Here is a 14,805-nt window from a genome sequence, read left to right as displayed (position 1 = left end):
ATTCTTTTTAAAGGGACAGTGGTGATGATTTTTAACTCTTTGATTATTTTGTCAACTTTAAATACGAGTTTAACGACTTACTTGAGAGTCTCTGCGAGGAAGAAACTCTGCTGCACGTCGTCGTAGGTCGGGTTGGAAGAGTAGACGTCCTTCACCCCCGAGAAGCCGCCGCTCACCCTGCAGTACTTGTCGATGGCCTGGAGGTGGAGCAGTGAGCGGAGATGATAAGAGAAGAAAAATACAACAAAAAATTAGACAAAAGGGTTTGTTTTGTTTTTTCAGTGACAGAAAAGAGTAAATATTTCCTCAACAACAAATGTACTGGACGAGTGGTTAGCGGCTCTGGAGAGAGTCTTCACGTCTGTTCACGACCAACACGGCGTCGCTTCACACGCTAATTAAACATTAACGTAACGAGGAAAACGACCATCTGTGAGCTTTAGAGACGCTCCGGCGTGTTGCCTTGTTGCAGGAGGATCAGTGTTTACAGAAGGATTCTGAGGAACAGCTGGGCGACACACACCTTCAGGTGAACACACACACACACACACACACACCTTCAGGTGAACACACACACACACACACACACACACACCTTCAGGTAAATACCAACAAACACGCACACCTTCAGGTAAATACCAACACACACACACACACCTTCAGGTAAATACCAACACACACACACACACCTTCAGGTAAATACCAACACACACGCACACACACACACCTTCAGGTAAACACACACACACCTTCAGGTAAATACCAACACAACACACACACACAGACACACACCTTCAGGTAAATACCAACACAACACAACACACACACACACCTTCAGGTAAATACCAAAACACACACACCTTCAGGTAAATACCAACACAACACACACAGACACACACACACACACCTTCAGGTAAATACCAACACAAACACACACAGACACACACACACACACCTTCAGGTAAATACCAACACACACACACACAGACACACACACCTTCAGGTGAATACCAACACACACACACACACACACACCTTCAGGTAAATACCAACACACACACGCAGACACACACACACACACACACCTTCAGGTAAATACCAACACACACACACACACCTTCAGGTAAATACCAACACAACACACACACACACACACCTTCAGGTAAATACCAACACACACACACACACACACACACACCTTCAGGTAAATACCAACACACACACACACAGACACACACACCTTCAGGTGAATACCAACACACACACACACACACACACACACACACACACACACACACACACACACACACACACACACACACACACACACACACACACACACACACACACACACACACACACACACACACACACACACACACACACACACACACACACACCTTCAGGTAAATACCAACACACACACGCAGACACACACACACACACACCTTCAGGTAAATACCAACACACACACACACCTTCAGGTAAATACCAACACAACACACACACACACACCTTCAGGTAAATACCAACACAACACACACAGACACACACACCTTCAGGTAAATACCAACACACACACACACACACACACACACACACACACACACACACACACACACACACACACACACACACACACACACACACACACACACACACACACACACACACACACACACACACACACACACACACACACACACACACACACACACACACACACACGTGGAATCCAGTGGCTTGAATAGTGAGGTCGGGGGAAGAGGGTGAGGAATAAAGGCAGGTGTGTCGCAGCAGACGAGCACGAGACGAGAGACGAGCAGGGAATCGAGGCCACAGGTGTCGATGTGGGAGATTAAAAGAGAGGAAGATGGTGTGAAAACATGGACGGATCACTTATGGTTGATCTACGGAAACGACTCTCTGGTTGGAATCTTGTAGATATAGATCTGTGACGTCATGTTTGTCAACGACATGAAAACTAACAAGAGGTCGACATGATTTTACAATATAAGGAAGTTATAAACCTGATCTGAAAATATATATTGGTAAATATTCATTTCACTTGAAGACCATAAAAAAAAAGGATTGACATGTAATTATGACCATTTTAGTTTAAGGGCAAAAATACTTCAAAAAATAAAATTATAATGCAAAGAAAAACTTAACCTGTTATATTAAGAGCTATAATACTAGAGGTGTGTATTGTCAAGACTCTCGTCAATATGATGCGTATCACGATACAGGGTCAACGATACGATATATCGTCATAGTGTAGTAACAAGGATATATGTGTAGTATTGTCGAGTACTTGACTCTGGTGTTGTGATAGTGAAGTAACAAGTATATATGTGAAGTATTGTCGAGTACTTGACTCTGGTGTTGTGATAGTGTAGTAACAAGGATATATGTGTAGTATTGTCGAGTACTTGACTCTGGTGTTGTGATAGTGAAGTAACAAGTATATATGTGTAGTATTGTCGAGTACTTGACTCTGGTGTTGTGATAGTGAAGTAACAAGTATATATGTGTAGTATTGTCGAGTACTTGACTCTGGTGTTGTGATAGTGAAGTAACAAGTATATATGTGTAGTATTGTCGAGTACTTGACTCTGGTGTTGTGATAGTGTAGTAACAAGTATATATGTGTAGTATTGTCGAGTACTTGACTCTGGTGTTGTGATAGTGTAGTAACAAGGATATATGTGTAGTATTGTCCAGTACTTGACTCTGGTGTTGTGATAGTGTAATAACAAGTATATATGTGTAGTATTGTACAGTACTTGACTCTGGTGTTGTGATAGTGTAGTAACAAGTATATATGTGTAGTATTGTCCAGTACTTGACTCTTGACGAAGTCGTAACTACTTTAATTTGTCTTCAAACCAAAATATGTCCAAACATCAGCTTTAAAAGATGCTGGAGTCACTGTATCCTCCTGTCCTCAGTCACCCTATACTCACTTTATTGAAATATGAAGCATTAAATCACTATGCTAAAAAAATTAAATATGATTTGATGATCAAAATATTAGAAAACTATAAATGCATACAGTGAATATCGATACAGTATAAATAAAAAAAAGGTGATATTAAAGCGAATGGATATTTTCTTACATCCTTATTAAATTATTATACAATTTTATACATTATAATAATAATAATAATAATAATAATAATGTCTATTTATATAGCGCCTTTCTAGACCAGGATCTTTGTCCCTATAGACCTCGCAGTCCAGTCAAAGGTCTGCATATGGTTCCTGGGTCCATGTCATGCCTATTAAAGCCGTATTAAAAAAGTAACGTACATAAAGAACATTACTGGTTTATAATACAATAGTTACATACAAAGTAATTATATTAACTAGTATCTCTTTGACAAGTGAAGTCGTCTTCAAAGACGTTTCTTCTTCTTCTGCCGTCATTATTGTTTCAAGAAAACAAGCTCAGATTGTTCCAGTAGAAAACGTTAGATGATCATGGAGGAAGTGTCATGTGATGAGTGTCTGGTTTCAGATCACACCTGAAGGAAGGTCTCACCTGTGCCGCCTCCCAGCCCCACTGCCTGTACTTGGGGTCGTGGGTGAACCTCCACATGTACCAGTACGTCTCGATGACCTCCGGCCTCAGGATGTAGTACTTCTCGTTCTGCCGCACAGCCACGGCCTCCAGGCCGCTGTCGAACTTGAAGGCCTCGGGTCCGAGCTTCACCACTGGAGGACAAGGAACATGTGAGACGGAGGAGGGTCTGAATATATTTACCGTGTTTTCCGGACTATAAGTCGCAGTTTTTTTCATAGTTTGTCCGGGGGTGCGACTTATACTCTGGAGCGACTTATGTGTGAAATTATTAACACATTATTACCGGTATATCATTTCACATGTTATTTTCACACTAAGCCTCAAGAGGGCGCTCTAGGCCTGTGTTGATCATTTCGACGTAGAAGAGGAAGCGCCGCATCTTCTACCTCCGGAGTTAGTTAGTTGTTTAAAAGTGACACCGAGGATGAAGATTTCATTTGATTTTAGTTATTAGGAGTTACATGGATGGTTTGGTAAACTTCTTAGCATGTTGTTTATGCTATAGTTATCTGAATAACTGTTAATATGTTATGTTAACATACCAGGTTCTCAGTTGTGTCATGTAACGTAAGCATACTGTACAATTATTCAGCCTGTTGTTGCCTCTATTCTATTTTTATTTTAAATTGCCTTTCAAGATGACATGTCTGTTCTGTTCTGTTCTTATATATGTTTTTTCTTTCTTTATTATGCATTTTACGGCTGGAGCGACTTGTACTCCGGAGCCACTTATAGTCCGGAACATACGGTATATATATTTAAGTGCGAGTACTGAAGGTTCGCGCGTCGGTGCCGACATGATCGTAGAAAAATATCACTTATAACGCTCAGTTTCGCGAACTTGCATCGGTTTTCCTGCGAAACTGAGCGACATCAGAGAGGAGCCGCCGGCGCGTCGCGATATCACCAAATAAATAATAAATCCACCTCCTTGTACACGCACACATAACACTTTATAAATGACGCTAACAACTTAGCTCGTTAGCATGCGGTGAAGACGGACAGGTTTGTTTGGAAGTTCACGATCTTATAAGAAAACACCTGAGACGAGATTAAAAGTTCTTACGATATGTTGCTTTAACAAAGGAGGTTGAAAGAGACGAGTGACTGGATCACTAGTGTTTGACTAGATCATAAGTTAGTATTACTTCACTGGATCACTAGTGTTTGACTAGATCATAAGTTAGTATTACTTCACTGGATCACTAGTGTTTGACTAGATCATAAGTTAGTATTACTTCACTGGATCACTAGTGTTTGACTAGATCATAAGTTAGTATTACTTCACTGGATCACTAGTGTTTGACTAGATCATAAGTTAGTATTACTTCACTGGATCACTAGTGTTTGACTAGATCATAAGTTAGTATTACTTCACTGGATCACTAGTGTTTGACTAGATCATAAGTTAGTATTACTTCACTGGATCACTAGTGTTTGACTAGATCATAAGTTAGTATTACTTCACTGGATCACTAGTGTTTGACTAGATCATAAGTTAGTATTACTTCCGCCTATATACTGAGCTAAGTCAGCGCGCCGGCAAGACATGTCGCCATAGCAACCGAGCAGCTGCGACGCACAGTTCACTGACGGACGGAGACGTAAACGACAACGAGACATAGAAGTACAAATTGACAACTTTACAGAACCTGACACTGATTGGTCGAAGTGCGGATTTAAGAAATGCTTAATTTATACAATAAAAATATATTTTAAAAATATCGATATCGCAATATTGGCACATGCAATATTGCGATATCTATATATTTTCCATATATCATGCAGCCCTATTGAAAACACGTTCCAAAGGCTTCAACACCAGCAGTACCTGTTCTGTCGTAGGACTCGTGGCAGGTGTGAGCGATCTCCGCTCCCAGCTGCAGGTAGTGTCCGGCCTTGTCGTCCGGTGAGCCGTCGGCGCCGAGAGCGAACATGCCGCCGGCGAAACACGCCAGGTGACCCATCTTCCTCTCCAGGTGACCGTTCTTCCACTCGCCGATGAACGTCAGCCCGCCGTTGGATTTACGAACCAGATGTCGCTCGATCGCCTGAAGCGAAAGAAGTTCAGTGAGAGACGCAGGATTTTGAAATTCTGTTTCTATACTGACTTGACGGACAAAAATCTAGCCTTTGACAATAATATTAGTCATCGATGATGATATTCATTAATATTCCGCGGGTGATTTTATTCTGTTTTGTCATTTTCTTTACTTTTTATACCAATTATACCTGTTTCCAATTATATTGACATTATATTTTATTGAAATTTTGTGAATTCCTCGTTAGTTTTTTGCAACCAAATGTATTAATAATTTACAACGAACATAGTAGCTTTTAATAGAGTTCTTTAATTGTGTTGCTCTAGTTGAAATTACTTTCTGTAAAACAAAGAAAGGTTTATTTTCCAGGCATTCGTTTTCATCGGATATTTTAATCCTTCATTTCATTTCAGAAAATTAAAACAAAATTAAGATAAAGTAAATGAAATAAAGACACGGAAGGAAAGTTGGTTTATTGTTTACAATGTTAATGTTGAAAGGTTATTAAATATAAATACTAAATACATAAAAAAAAGAAGTATTTTTAAATAAACATTATCATTAGATTTGATTTTTTTTTTTGGAGTAACAACAAATATTATAGCCTTTGATGAAGTTGTAATACTTGGAAAAGGTGTTTACGGACAAGTTAATTAAAGTTTGTATTGATTTGTATATTTAAATGGTTTAAATGCAAACGATGGCAACAGAATGCAAATAAAGTACAAATGAAAAGATGAAAAAGTTGAGCTAGAGTTCTATTATATTTTAAACATAAAAAAATGCATTAAAACAGCAACACAATTAAAAAAGAAATTGATGGTAAATGTTTTCTTTCTTTTTTCATTAAAAGTACATTTGATGATAAAACAACAAGGATTTTCATAATTGTTAAATACTCAGAAGTACTTGTAGTACAGAAAGAAAAAAAGAAATTAAATTAAACTAAATAAATCATTGGAAATATACATTTATGGTTTTATAAAAATATATCCGTTTATATTCAGGTTCACTTCTAAGGCCTGACACCGAGGATCTGCAGTGAAAGTGGCTCCAGCTGTGACCTGATCTCATTACGCATGACTGACGTCTCCTTGTGTCTCCTCTGGAAACACTGACCCAGACCTCGTCCGCAGGTTAAGTGCCGACAATTACACTTAAGGACTTGTCGGAGGCTTGTTTACGTCTGCTTAGAGCCGTTGATGTTTTAGACCGGACTGGAAGAAAACCGTTAGAAACGAGACGGCGACGATACCTCGATGGCGTCGTCGTACGTCTTGCGAGCTTCCACGTCCGTCCGGTCCGACATGAGCCAGGCTTTCAGCAGGTACTCGTAGAAGCTGTCGCCCAGTCCGCCCACCGAGGTGTGATCTGGAGGCAGGAGGTCGGAGCGTCAACAGATGGATCTTCATGTGACATCGAAAGTATCTTTTCCTTTGACATCGTCTGTGTCATGACACGTCAAGACCATCATGGATGTGAACAAGAAACATCTTTGATCAAATAAAACGACAACAGTGGGATAGTTGACAATTATTAATACACACGTGTTTGTTAACAGAAACATCATTAATGGGGATATTTTATTACATAATTTATAACATTAAAAAGTTGTGTCAATCAAACAAGGGTTTCAAATGTTTTCTTTATTTATATTTACCTTTTTCGATAAACTGTTTAGCAGGAAGTCGGATTTTTCTTCATGAATAGGGGTCACGCCAAAATGATAGCGTTTTATATTGTTATTTATATATATATTAATATTAATAATGTAAAACAAATGTCATTTCTGAGCTAATTTATCATATATATATATTTTTAAGTTTCAACATCAGGTTCATTTTTTTTATTTTTTTAAATCAGCTTTTTTAAATTGTAAAGTACCTAAAATAAAGATACAAAGTAAAGTTGGTTTATTATTCAACGTTTTTATATCATTTGTACCAGGAACATCGGTTTTAAATTTAAAATAGAAGGATACAGTCTAAGTGGCTGAGAATTATGATCATTCATTAAATAGTTTCTTTCAAATCATTTAGATTAGAGTCCATTAAATTAAGTCCATCTAATCTACAATATTTGACAGAAACTATTTAATGAACGATCATAATAACTGTAGCTACTTAAGTCATAAACATCAAAGTGTTTCACCGAACACAATGATTTAAGTAAAGGTGAGGAACAAGATCAGACGAGCAGTTAAATGTAAAACTCTGTCCAAGCTTTGGGCCAGAAAATATTTACACACATTATCCTCATTTTTATGTTTGGTGGATTAAATAAAATAAAGTTGTTGTTTTTTTTAACCACAAGACACATTTTGTATTGCACATTATGTTAGTTACTAATTTATTTTCAAGCTCTATGGGCCACATAAATGACTTGGCTGGTCAAGTTTGGCCCCTGAGTTTGACCCATGGGTATCAAAGAATAACAAGTCTGCACTTTGTTAATCATGATGTCATTGTGTGGTGAACGCATAAACACAACAAACACAATTAATCCTGAGTACACTATACTTTTTTACACGATCTTCAGAGAAAAGCTTTATTTGGAAATTCCTTCCTCGTCGCCGATTACCATACCCCAAGGTAAATGAAAGGATATGCAAAGACGAGGAGAGATAATAGTGGATGAATTATTCATCTGGTGTTATTGAGCAAATCTCACCAGCGAGTCTCCAGGTGTGAATGTGACCGTTCTTGTCTGTGAGCACAAGTGAAGGTGAAGCTTCTGTACATTACCTCTTTAATGCCAAGCTTTTTTTAGCACAAACATATTAAATAGGGCATCACAACAACGTTTGTGTACCACCAAGTACAGAGGATTTAGTAAAAACAACATTAGCTTGAACCAGTTTAAAGTAGTGAGTAAGTAATTATTTGTAAAGTGGCTTTTATCAGACCAGGATCACAAGGACATAGTAAAAAGAAGGAGTCCTTAAAGAAACTGGCAGCACAATGCAGAGTATTAAGGACTGGGGGAAATGTGAGTTCTTCTACTAGAGCGGCTCAGAATTCTCGCTGCAGAGTTTTCTATTAACTGCAGTTGTCATCTTGACCTTTTAAGTATTTATTTTATTGAGTATTGTTTTGATTGTTTAAGCGCTTTGCGACCCTGGTCTGGAAAAGCGCTCTATAAATATTAATTACTATAGCCTTTGACCTCTGTCACCATCAACAACAACAGTAATCTATATCATTATATACGAGTTTTAAACATGAGGTATAGAGGCAGAACATGCATGATGATTTTATATTAATGGATATTTCAGAAATGTCAAAACTTTCCCTGAATAAAATATTTACAATGCGCTAAGAAAAATAAAGCAGTAAATCAGAGCGTATATCTTTTAACCTTCTGGCACGTGTATTTTCGTTGTTTTTGTTCGTCAATGCAGTTCCTTTGTGCGCTTTATAAATATATAGATACATCATTTACAAAAAATAGCATGAAAATAGCAGAACAATACAGCATCAATACAAGAAGAAACCAAAAAAGACATCAATTACTCGTGATTCACTATCGAAAACCTTTCCTTTAATGGAAATACAAAAGTGTAACAATTGTGTGATGAGTCAGACCTGATTGTTGTTATATTCTGTAGTGTCTGGTTGCTAAGCAATAGAGATGCTAATTATTTGATATATTTGTTTGAGTTTAGAGAAACAGGCAGAGACCAAAGAGTGAACCTCTTTTTTTCATTCTCACTCAATCTTTCTGGAATCGTTTCCTTCTTTTCTCCACCACATCCCACACAATTCCATCTTCACATCCCACACCAGACCCGACGCTTCTCTCCCGCCGTCGTTTCCTCGGAAAAAATCAAAAGGTTTCGAGGGTCACGTAGTGAGTCTGCGCCAATTATACGTCTGCCGAGAAGTCAAATAAAAAAAAAAAACAAGTCCAAGCTGAAGGAGCTCAAATGCAAAGAGACACATTTCCCCCCCAGAAAATCAAACAGTCTTTTAGTAGAAGCGGTCAATACACGCCGTGCTGAGGCGCAAACCTTTTTATCTGCCAATATGAATATTGAAAAACTATTACCCTGAGAAGTCTGGAGGTCAAGGTAGACACTCACTGGCGTGAAAAGATGTTTTAACTCAAATATTAAACATTCTTGAGGAGGACCAGGGTTACATCCAACCTTTTAATGTGTGTCCTGCATGTTTTATGATGCTCAGAAAAACACGTTTTTATTTTCTAAAAGCTACATTTCATTGATTGATTGGTTAAGAAATGAAACCATTTTTTTTGTGTGTGTGTATATTGCTGCATTTTTCCATTTTTTTTTAAAAATGTAATAAGACGAGGGTATGTGATGTTATGATTAGCTAAGAAGTTACAATTATCTGGTGATTATTTTCCATTTGTTCTAGATGTTATTTTGACCAATAAACTGGATAAAAAAAATCTTATCTTATAAGAAAACAAGTTAAACAAAACGCAAACAGCTAACGCATGAATCTCAAACTAGTTAAATAAAAACACAATGAATTGTGTACTGTATGTGTGTCTTCATAGCAAGTAGTGCTAACGCTAGCGGCTAACACAGAAATCTGAAATGAGTTGAATAAAAACACAATAGATTGTGTTTGTGTGTGTGTATCTAAAAGTGTTTTAACACTTTAATCTCAAACTAGTTAAACAAAAACACAATGACTCGTGTACATGTGTAAGTAAGTAAGTAAGTAAGATTTATTTATATAGCATGTGTCTACATAGCAAACACTGCTAACGCTAGCAGCTAACACAAGCATCTCAAATGAGTTAAATAAAAACACAATAGATTGTGTATATATGTGTGTAGCTAAAAGTGTTAACGCTAGCAGCCAACACTTAAATCTCAAACTAGTTAAATAAAAACACAATGAATTGTGTACTGTATGTGTAGACGTCTACATAGCAAACGGTGCTAACACTAGCAGCTAACAGAAAAATCTGAAATTAGTTCAAAAATAACACAATACATTTAATATAAGAATGCGTGTGTGTAGCTAAAAGTGTTAACGCTAGCAGCTAACACATGAATCTCAAATTAGTGCAACAAATTGTGTAGATCAGTGTGTTTGTGTGTATAGCTAACAGTGCTAACACTAATTGCTAACACATAAATATCAGCTGTGATTGGTCACTTCAGATTTAACAGATACAAACAACAACAACTAGCTAGTGTTTTTGTCAACAGACTAATCATCAATGCTAACCCATAAATAGCAACACACACGTATATATATATATATATATATATATATATTTACACACTGTCATCCGTTTCCTCTTCTTGAAGATGTTAGAAACGTTCAACATTTTCATTTTTCAGCCGATTGTGTTCTTCTCATTTCCCATTCAGATCCCTGACTCGATTGAACTATAGCGCCGTCACGCATCATCACTTCGCTCTCATTGTTGCCCAAAAGTGAGGGAAAATGAAATGTGGCATTCCCATTTGAATCAGTGTCAGTCACGGGGAAGTATGCAAATCCTATTCCCCGGCTGTGGTTATTTAAAGTGGCTTTGAAAGTCTTACAATTTAGCCTCGCCTCGAACGCTAAGTGATCGCAACAGTATCGCGGCGTCATACGTAGTGTGAAGCTTCCAGACTTCCTTTCAAACTTTCAAAGATTGTTTTTGTCGTGGTGTTTGTGAGGCCTGGCGAAGACTGCAATATGATCGCACAACCAGTGTTCATCGAACGATATAACGACATAACCGATGAGTTTATCAACTATTAGGTCATCTTCCTTTCAGTACTAGCAAAACCTACACTAAAACACACTGTAAACAGGATCCTATGTATCGCAGAAAAACTCCAAATCTGTAACACCAATAACTAGTTACGCAAAACCGCCTACGTCATCAAAACAATCAGCGGTGGGCACGACAGACTCTTTTAACCATTTAAACTAGTTTTAAGGTCTTGGAAAATTCTTACATTTTGACAGATTAATTTAAAAATTAAAATTTGCAGGTGAGGATCGCTGCAGTAGACTGAATGAAGAAATGCTGCGGCGGTTTATTTAATGTTTATTTGCCCACTTTAATGTAAGAGTCACTAATTTTTATTGTATTTAATTCATCTAATTGTATTCATATTTAATTCATTCAACACCACTTAAAATTCCTGTGTTGTGTTTTACAATATTAATGTTTTCTAAATTGTGATATGCCAATGAAATCTGATGCATATCTTTAATGTTAAAATCAAATCAAATAACCTGTTGTTATATTTGGGCTTTGGCAATAACTTTGAACAAAACAGAAATAATGAACCAAGGACTCAGTTAATTTTTTGAGCTTGAATATTTGACCTCAGAGCCCGAGCTGGGGTGTAAGGCTGGATCAGATCACTTCTGGAAGGTCTGACCATGAATAGATCTGAAAGTAAGAACCAGAATTTTATAATGATCCTGAAAGAAACTGGCAGCCAGTGAAGAGTTTTAAGGGTCGGAGAAATGTGAGTTCTTCTACTAGAGCGGCTCAGAATACTCGCTGCAAAAGATATTTTTTCTAACTAGAAGGAAGTGCATCACATAGATACGGGGAATCAAACGCAACCATACAGTTGAGGTCACATGACGAATACAGGAAGTAGCGGGATGTAGCAGGAAGTAGGAGTTTGATGATGTTGTCCTTTCATATCTTAATCTAAGACCCGTTACCTTAATAAAGACACTGTCAATATGGCATTAATCTGACGATGAGCAGCTCGTCCCACATGCTTGGTCTTGTTTAAGATATTCCATCGATCCATGACTCAGCCTCCCGTCCACGTCCTGTCCTTTATTCCCCTGTGCTGTTGGCGCGACGCCACGGCACGGCTTGTGAGCAAAGTGCTGCTCGCCGGTGCCCATGGGGCTTGTGGGTAGTTGACTCGCTGGGCGATGAAGGCTTTATCTCCATTTAATAGGTGTTCGCTTTCCGTGCGAGTGTTTCAGCAACATTTACGCTCGTCCGCTTCCGTTCACGACACAAACGATGCACCGTGTTTGTTTTCGGGTTTTGAATCGTGAAAATAGTCAATCGGTCGTTAGATTTACAACTGCTTCTGGTTCATATGTCAGCTTATGTTTGTATTTTAATGTATACATTATATGATGTCACAGCCATCATGTTTTGTTTTGTCTTAAAGGTCACCTAATGTGTTGATTTAAGTCTTAAATTGTTCTAGGACCTTTATTACACTTAGTTTATTTTTGCACACAACTCTAATTTAATAAAGATATTTACATTAGAAAATATGCTTAAGCCCCGCCCACTTAAAATGCACTGTTTTGCCTGAGAATAAATCTCGTCTGAGCAACCACGCCCACTCTGCTCTGATTGGTCACAAAAACACGAGTTGCATTCAAGGAATCATGTAAATTGCAAACTCACCCCTAAAACTCCTTTTTTGTACATTAAAAACGAATATTAAAAATAAGGTTTGCTGCTTAATGTACACATTACAAAAACACCTAAAGGCAGAAGTAACTCTCACCATGTTTACATAAATATTTATTTTGTTTATTAACATGTAGGTTCTTAACTGATTTATGTCTTCTAGGGGCGGACACCTGCACCAGAGTGACGTCAGAATGTTTAATTTAAACCGTAATCTTGTTTGGCGAGATTTCAGATGGAAGAGAACTTTATTAAGTAATAACTTCAAAACAGAGCAACGTCACAATGAATGAACTACTGCATTTTGACTTCAACATTTACATGTAAATAAGTCACGAGAGTTGGGTTTTCACATCAGGTGCCCTTTAAACATATTTAATAATTGTTGATGATCAACAATTGAAAAGATATTTTACTCTCAGAACCAGTGATGGGTCAGTAAGGCTTCATGAAACAGCTGGTGAGGTGTCATGATACATTGGCTTCATTTATAAGTGTCACTATCAGTTTGCAAACGATGATGGTTTTGATGAAGATCAGAGCCAAACATTATAAAGCAGAGAGCGCCATCTAGTGGCCTTTCAAAATGAAGACACCGTATCATGATACCTCAGCGGTTTCATGAAGCCTCATCGAACCATCGCTGCTCTGAACTGTACTGAGATTAGTGGTTCAACATGTTGAACTTGTAAAGCAAACCTGGGGTTCAGGGTCAACAGGGGGCCATTTGACTGAGATCAGAGAAAACTTACATAAACATGTTTCTTACAGACAACAAACTTTTAAAAAATATTTTACTTACTTAAATGTTACAGTAAAAAGTGATTTTTATTAAGCATATAGAACTTTTATTTAAACCTATTCAAATATTTATATCACAATATTCACCGATTTATACATAGATCCTTGCAAAAATCCAATCAACGCTAAATAAAAACCCTTTAATAAGTCAATTGTGTGTTTTTGGGGCACATAAAATTGTTTCTTATAGCCAAAAAACTTGTCTTTTATATTTTATTCAAATTTACCAGTATAAAGTAATTCTATTTAGCATTTTAAACTTTTATTTCAACTTATTTCAACATTTATATCACAATATTCACGGATTCATCCGCACGTCCGGCAAAAATACAATCAACGCTAAATAAAAACCCTTTGATTAGTCAATTGTTTGTTTTTGGGGCATCATTTAGGCGTAAAGAATAAAGGACAATTGTTTGTTACAACCCACGCCACCATTCCACGGCTCCACGCACAGAAGAAGAAGAGCGACAGCCTTCCACCCACATGCTCAGCGTCCATCAGGCAAATAAACACACGACTCACTCACTCAGTCAAGCATCCATCTGCTAATGAAGTCGTCCATCAATCACCGAGTCGTTCGTTTCACACCCTCGTCTGTTTCGACTCGGGTCGGCCTGAAGCCGATGCACTTTACGCTCGTCTTCCATCGAGACGCCTGTCACTCCACTTCCTGCCAATGGGAAGCTTTTTAAAATGTACTTTAACTTTTGAGAATGTTTGATTTGTCGAACAAGATTCTTCCCTTCCTCGGCTGTGCATCGTTCAAAGTGAACGCCCGAGGCTTGGGAGAAGTGTTGGTAAATCTGCTACGTCCTATTTTTTCTTCGCTAAAATCCCGCGAATGTACTTCAAGAATCTCACACATTAAAACGTTTAACCGCACATTCGTCCTTAAAGTAGAAGCTTCTTTTAAAAAAAAAGATCAATATAAATGAGATCAGATCATCTCTTTAAACAAGTAAACGCAGGCTTTATATTCCCGGAGCATGT

At 37.8% G+C, this 14,805-nt stretch overlaps 1 protein-coding gene across 1 annotated transcript in view; it reads right to left on the bottom strand.

Moving 5' to 3' along the window:
* man1a2 (mannosidase, alpha, class 1A, member 2) overlaps window positions 1-14,805 on the bottom strand; it is a 78,506-nt gene that overhangs the window by 1,689 nt on the left and 62,012 nt on the right. The window contains exons 10-13 of the mRNA XM_087803905.1: window positions 6,884-6,999; window positions 5,418-5,637; window positions 3,545-3,717; window positions 82-197 (exon numbers count right to left, since the gene is read on the bottom strand). Of these exons, the coding sequence (XP_087660031.1) occupies window positions 82-197; window positions 3,545-3,717; window positions 5,418-5,637; window positions 6,884-6,999 (625 nt within the window). The remainder of the gene's footprint in view (window positions 1-81; window positions 198-3,544; window positions 3,718-5,417; window positions 5,638-6,883; window positions 7,000-14,805) is intronic.

The sequence above is a fragment of the Callionymus lyra genome, chromosome 12 (genome assembly GCF_982586985.1).
Source record: "Callionymus lyra chromosome 12, fCalLyr1.hap1.1, whole genome shotgun sequence".
NCBI lineage: Eukaryota > Metazoa > Chordata > Actinopteri > Syngnathiformes > Callionymidae > Callionymus > Callionymus lyra.
The sequence above is the reverse complement of the archived record's forward strand: the minus strand, read 5'-3'. Positions and strand labels throughout refer to the sequence as shown.